This window comes from Strix uralensis, unplaced genomic scaffold (genome assembly GCF_047716275.1).
Source record: "Strix uralensis isolate ZFMK-TIS-50842 unplaced genomic scaffold, bStrUra1 scaffold_202, whole genome shotgun sequence".
NCBI classification, from domain to species: Eukaryota; Metazoa; Chordata; class Aves; order Strigiformes; family Strigidae; genus Strix; species Strix uralensis.
This window is the reverse complement of record NW_027436817.1, coordinates 153,399-160,324: the sequence shown is the minus strand read 5'-3', so window position 1 is coordinate 160,324 and position 6,926 is coordinate 153,399. Positions and strand designations below refer to the sequence as shown.

Sequence of the window (6,926 nt, the reverse complement as noted above, 5' to 3'; positions counted from 1 at the left end):
ATAAGAAAAGTCACACCCGATAATCTCAGTAAAATTACAAACACAAAAATTTGAATGATTTTTAGTCTCTACAATTACCTTGTCCACGGATAAAAAATCACAAACAGTCCTCAAACATACACAGCCTTTGCCAATGTATATGAGTACTGTTTCAGGGTTTTCATTAGGATGAATCTCAAAATGACAAATATTTTGTTCAGTATCTAAACAAATATCTCGAGCCTCAATTGCGTTGCCTTCACAGATAAATCCTTGTTGTTCTCGCACAATGCAAGATTCCAAATTGACAGTTTGCCATTTTTCATCCACCTTTCGGGCCCATACTCTATGCTCAAAAGGATAGAGTATAGCTCCGTTGTGGTTCAATCCTAATGCAATGATGGGATAAATTTGGTATAGGGTAGCATTATATATAGTAAGCACAAAGGTTGTAGCTGTGTTTGTGATGGGGTCATAGGTAAAGTTTACCAGGTTCCACCAGGATTGGAGTTTCTTCTCAAAATCAGTGGCACTGTCCCAAATTATTTTCCTAATTTCAGTAGGGAGAGTGCCTTCTTCACCTTCTCTTATAATTGAGGCGGCTACCGACTGCATCCATACTTGAGCCTGGATACAGCTGAGAGCCAAAGAGAGGTTATTCTGTATCACCCCAAGTGCATCTGCAATCAATTCATGATCCTTTACATTTACCTTTTCCCACTTTGGTAATATATTTGACAACAGCCACTGGTTAGTCCCCAGAGCCAATAAAGATGATCGCAAAGGCTGTTGTAAGTTAGCCAAATCACTAATTGAGGTAGCCAATTTGTTCATTATTACCTCTGAATCGATACTATTTAAAACTCCCAATCCTGTTCCCAAAACACCGGTTAGGTCTCTCCGTGTTCTTCCCGTGGAAAGAGTTCGTTTTTGCAGCCAGGTTGTCCATCCCTCGTAAGAAGCCTTTAGGAAGGGTGAGCAAGCTGGCTGAATGTCCGAAACATTGTTTTGCATCAGCAATTCAACTCGTTTGAGAGACCATGCCGGGTTAAACAACATTTGTTGTTGGCCTGTATTCCTGATTACATATGGTCCTATCGGATACACATATGGTGCTCTTAATTGTTCCAGTTCTATGTGATTTGAAGTAGCAACCTGAGTAGGAACAGTATGAACAGGAGCGGCTGTGGTTTCCTCCTGTGTTATATTTAATCTAAATTTAAAAGATACAGCTCGGTTCTTTAATCTGGTTCCTCCTAAACAAATAATGAATACTGGTCGGATTGCAGTAAACGCATACCAACAAACCTCAGCCGCACAATGGGTTTGGCCTATTCTGGATCCCATTTTTCCGTTGGAAATTTCCTTGATGGTGATTTGAGTCAGGGGAGGCGGATCTTTTGCATCACTTGCATTGAAGATTTTACAACCGATCTGTATCTCTTTTCCTCTTTCAACTGTCCAGGTATGGATCGAATTTGTCATTTCCCATTTGTCTGATCGAAATGTCATGTTGTCATATATTATGACCGTTGCCAAATTCATCCCCAATGGATTTTTTCCCATGACGCCTGTATGCCCAAAATAGGCATCTGTCCAAGGCCATTCTGTATTCTTTTGGTTACGGGCTAGGGGTAAGATGCAGAGAAATACTACCAATCCAATTAAGTGATTCATGGTTCATGTTATTCTTGGTGTCCCTCGGAGTTCTTCTGCAACAAGAAAGCAACAGGACTTGCCTCTCCAAGGCAAGAGAAATTAATACTGGACAGAAAACTAGAATGATGGAATTATCCAGCGAGTATTTATCCGATGTTCCTTCCCTACAGCATCAGATGCTACCCATGAGTGTATATTCAGTGGGGTTTTTAGTACTAATGGTACACTTCCCACGGTGGGAAGCTCTACTAGGACAGGTTGTCCAGGGAAGTGTGCTGGGTTCCTGGAATTATCTGGTCCCTTTAATGAGGGAACTAGGGAGGGTGCCTTCGGGCAAAATGCAGTAATTTTAGGGCATCCATTTACCCCCCATCTATCATTTACACCTTTGATAGCTTCCCATAGACGGACATCCCAATTTCCCTCCTGTGGCTTCAAAAGTCGTTTTAAGAGACCATTTGTCCTTTCTACAATTCCATTGGCCTGTGGATAGTATGGAGTGTGGAAGACCCATTTAATTCCTTCGCTTCGTGCCCAATCCTGTACGATTTTGGCAGTGAAGTGGGAGCCATTGTCAGATTGTATTTCTTGTGGTTTTGGAAAAATTCCAAACCATTCATGCAGTGCTTTCACTGTTTTTTCTCCTGTAGCTTTGTTAAAAGCTTCGGCTTGGACTAGCCCTGATGTTATTTCCACTCCCACCAGCACAAAACGTTTTCCTCCTGATTTCTTAAAGGGGCCGATATAATCTACCTGCCAGGCATCCCACAAGCCTTTACCCTCTCTTAAATGCAGGGGGTCATCCTCTAAGGGGTGTCTTTCGAGCCGTGTACGACACTGTTCGCAGGCTGATATGCAAGTTTTACACATTTCCCTGGTGACAGGCCAACCTCGAGCAAGGGCTTCACGATACAGATCTTTAGCTCCCGTATGTTTTCGTTTTATATGCAACCATTCTAACAGACGTTCCCAGTCTTCTGTGATCTGGTCCTTTTGTACAGGAGCTAGTCTTGCTAATTCATCAGCTTTGTTGTTCCATTCTCCTGCTGAGCCCCCATCTACTTGATGAGAAGCTACCCATCCCACAGCAAAGTTCCCTTGGCTGGCAATGCTCAAGATTTCTTGCCACTTGTCCTTTTGCCATACTGGAATTCTGTTAACCTCCCATTCATTTTGCTCCCAGAAAGGGAGCCATTCAGTACATCCCTTAAACACTGCATAAGAATCAGTATATATGTGGACTGGGGAAGTGGTTTGTGCTTCACGCTTGAAAACACTCCATACTGCAATTAATTCTCCTACCTGGGCACTCCCTTCTCCCTCTGTTATTATCTGTTCATCAGTAGCAGTGTGGAGAGCTACTGCCCGGTATTGCCACACTTTTCCTTCTCGCTTTGCAGAAGCATCGGTAAACCAAGCATTCACTGACTGATCGTGGAGGAAAGGAGGGGCCACCCGAATAACTGAGATAGGTTTGTCTTGGCTGCTGTCCAGGCTCTCTGTTTCTTGGATAGCTAAGTTTTTCAGAGCTCCTTCAGTCACTGAAAAAAGGTTACAGTAGTGTTCAATTTGAGCATACCACTTTCGTACCGAGGCTCTCTGGGCTACCCCATCAGGAGGGGGGGTCCCGTTAGAGACTGCTTTTATAACTTTGAACGGGCCTCTTAGCACAATTGGTTGTTGACGTGTGATTTTCTCCACTTCTATGAGAGCCAGGCTAACCACAAACAAACCTTTCTCCCATGCAGTATATCTCTTCTCGGCATCCTTAAAGCCACGGGAATAAAATCCTACGGGGCGGGTTGGGCCCTCAGGACCAAGCTGCCAAATGTGTACTGACAATCCTGTAGTGGCAAACCCCCATTCTACCTGAAAGGGGTCTGAAGGGTGAATAGGGCCAAGAGCCTGGTGAGCTGCTGCCTCAAAAATTAACAATTGCATTGCTTCTTCCTGAGAAGCAGTCCATTCCCATTTGGCCCTTTTCTTCAGTAAATCATAAAGAGGTCTGGCAATGATGGAAAAGTCTGGGATATGTTTTCTCCAGAATACCAATAGCCCTAAAGCATGCTGCAAATCCTTTTTTGATTCAGGCATTTTAATCTGATCTAGGGAAGTGAGAGTGTCTGGGGGGATACATGTCATTCCCCCTTTCCACCAAATCCCCAAAAACTTTACTTCTTGTGATGGCTTTTGGACCTTTTCTGGGGGAATTTGCAAACCCAGGTTCTCCAAATGGGAGATGATGTTCTGTTGGGTCATTCCTACCTCCTCTTCTTTATCTCCCCCCACAAGAATATCATCAATATACTGATAAACAGCTACGCCTTTGGCTTTTGGTATTTTCTCCAGTTCTTGGGCCAAAGCATGGTGAGCAAGTGTAGGGGAATGTTTGTATCCCTGAGGCAGCCGGGTAAAGGTGAATTGTTGTCCCTCCCACGTAAAAGCAAAACGATCTCTGTCTTCTGGTCGCAAAGGTATCATGAAAAACATATCTTTAACATCTATGGTTGCCATAATTGGATGAGCTTTCTCCTGAATTGTTATTACCAATTCAGCCATGTTAGGGACCGCGGCAGTTAGGGGCTCTGTGTTAGCATTCAGCCTTCGAAAATCTATAGTGAGCCTCCACTTCCCATTAGGTTTTTTCACTGGCCACACCGGCGAGTTAAAAGGAGAATGGGTATTTATCACCACTCCTTGTTCCCGCATCTCCTGCATGACTGGTTTGATACCTTCCTTTGCTCCCAGGGGGAGGGGGTATTGTTTGACATTGGTTATTTTGCTAAGCGGCAGAGGGGGTGCAGTTTGAAGCAGCCTGATGTTCAGTTGCGGTGTCCCGAAAGTCCACAACAATCCTTCTGAATCCTCCCACCCCCTACCTTTGAGGGCATCTATTCCTAACAAGTTGGTTGGAATGTTTCCAACCACCATGTAAATAGTGACCGTGCTTTCCTCTCCCGGTAGCATCAGCCTAACCGGAGCAACGTTCATAACCTCTGTTGACCCTAAAGCATTCAGGACACAAACGTTTTGCTTAGAGGGAATCACCCCACACCTCCGTGCATCTTCCTCAGTCAGGGCAGAGATCTGAGCCCCGGTGTCAATTAAAAAAGTTACGGGTGCGCGCTTAGGTCCTACAATAGCTGTAATCAATAAATCTCCTCTATTAGTTTTAGTGAGCTGTCGGATATAAATCCATCCTCCGTTCCCCCGCCCACTGCTAAGGAACGGAGGTTCTAGTTTCCCTGCTGACTTTTCCCGTCGCCCGTGTTCTCCACAGGGGGGGCCGTGGGCGTGACAGGAGAGGTTTCTGTATTTGTCGGTGAGTGCTGTGGGTGTTGTTTCGGACCATACCACCTTGATATTAGTTTACTCAGCTTATTAAGGGGTAAACCATCCATTATATCCCTGGGAACTCCCTTTTTAATTCCCAAAGCCCACCACTGTTGTCGAGTCAGGGGCTGTCCTCCTCCTGTTTTAGAGTGGGAGTAGTCAGCAACAGCAGCATGGTCAGTGGAAGAGGTTGCAGTCTTGCTAACGGAAAGGGGTAGATCTTTAGCTCCTATTTGACGGATCCCTTTTGATTTTTCCTCCAGAGTCCTCACAGGACCATATTTCCTGCTATAATCTATCAATTCCTGAGCTACATCTCCCCATGTCCACCTCTTTTTATGTTTTGAACGGGAAGGAGTTGAGCTATGATTGAAAGGTGAATCTGAGCCAGTATTGGTTTCATCTCTCCTGCCATTTATAAAGCTCTCCAGCTTTTCTACCGGGTCCAAAGATGCTATGGTTCTTTGGAGATCAATCCCGGTAGATCTGAGTGACTCTGGGAGCCCCCTTATTAAAGGAGTCATGATTTCAGGATTCACAGACAACATCATCGGGGATTCACATCCAGGGACTAATTTCCTTTCATGTATCATTTGCAGGCAGGCTGCTTTGTGCACACTTTCTAGCAATTGATCTATTGTGCCTGTGATTGCCAGGGGATCCCCCCTGTCTAAAGGGTTCAACCCTCCGGCCCAATAAGCAGCCCGCTGGGTTAGGGACCATGGGGCACGTCTATCCCCTGTTGTTAAAAAGACACCGTGACCCCAGTAACCACTTGCCTCCTTTTCATTTAACTGAATTTGGTCCCCTCCGGTTAGAGATACGCGCCATACATACTCTGTTTCGGATTCTTTGGGAAGGCGCCCATACTCTCTTTTCATCTTGGCCAATTCGGTGGGAGTATATGGTATCTCTTTGGTGGTAATATGTGGGTCGTTATCCTCATCATTTATATAAGCATATTCTGCTTTAATCAAAGGTCTAACTCGGGGGTTCTCCCTGAAGCGTTTCTTTGCTTCCTTTAGTTCCTTTTGAGGGTATATTTGACTTATTTGCCGAACACCTACCTCTTCCATCATCATTTCTATCTCACTCAGTGATTCAGCAGACTTTGAAAATTCTTCTCTTAGGGCATCTTTTAGACAGCGGTTTTCTTCCTCCTTTTCCTCTGTCTGCTGCTTGAACAAGCAAACTGCTTTCTCCTTTTCTACTAATTGATCTTCCAGGTTGGAGATTGTTTTCTGCAAAAGTTGTACCAAATTTTCAAGGGATTCTATGATTTGTTTTTCATGGCTACGCCGCTTAGAGCGGTCTTCAATTGCTGCGACCAGGCTGGCTCCAAGGACTGCACAGATTATCGCTTTGCCTTTACCTGACCGTAATCTAGCCTCATTATGTATGGAAATCACTCGGTCTGTTACACTCTGTAAATTTGCCCAATTGTCTCGAGCCCACTCTTCCCCGGGTGGGGAGGGTCGAGCTCCATACTTTGCCAAGAGTGCATAGAACGAGTCAAGATTTTTTACTAATGGAGGGTTTTGATAAACATCTTTTTCAGTCATTCTTATTATGAAGGGGCTGAACTCACTTCGGGGAGGAAAACTTAGTTACACCACAGACGCAACAGCAGCTGCGTCGCCCTTCTCTTCCCCGAGTGGCTGAAGGGACCAAGATCTACCACAGGGAGGTTAAACTTAGTTGCAGACTTTCTCAGTTTGTCCCTTTCACTTCCCCAGGTAGTCGACCTCATTTATTGAGGGCAGTTCCCCCTTTTGCACTAAGAGATCCTTGCACTTGATCCTGATAGACAGAGCCCTCAATTCGAGTTTGGGGTGCAATACACCGAGGTGTGTGTGGTGTGCGGGAATCTCAAATCACCCCCCTTGCTTTCTGGACACCTCTCACCCTTTCGGGTGTAGGGCCAGGTGCGGCTGGAGCGAAAAGTTCTTCCCCTG

The 6,926-nt window shown here is 45.1% G+C and overlaps 1 protein-coding gene across 1 annotated transcript; it reads right to left on the bottom strand.

The window, feature by feature from the left end:
• Positions 1-1,298: 1,298 nt before the first annotated feature.
• On the bottom strand, positions 1,299-6,533 carry LOC141938573 (uncharacterized; the record flags this gene model as incomplete). The annotated part of the gene is made up of 7 exons (XM_074857445.1): positions 6,183-6,533; positions 4,892-6,137; positions 4,518-4,643; positions 3,814-3,989; positions 3,229-3,405; positions 2,529-2,814; positions 1,299-1,607 (listed from the first exon to the last, which is right to left on the bottom strand). Coding segments are annotated over exons 1-7 (2,671 nt in total), but the record flags the coding sequence as incomplete, so codon positions are not given.
• Between the last annotated feature and the right edge of the window lie 393 nt (positions 6,534-6,926).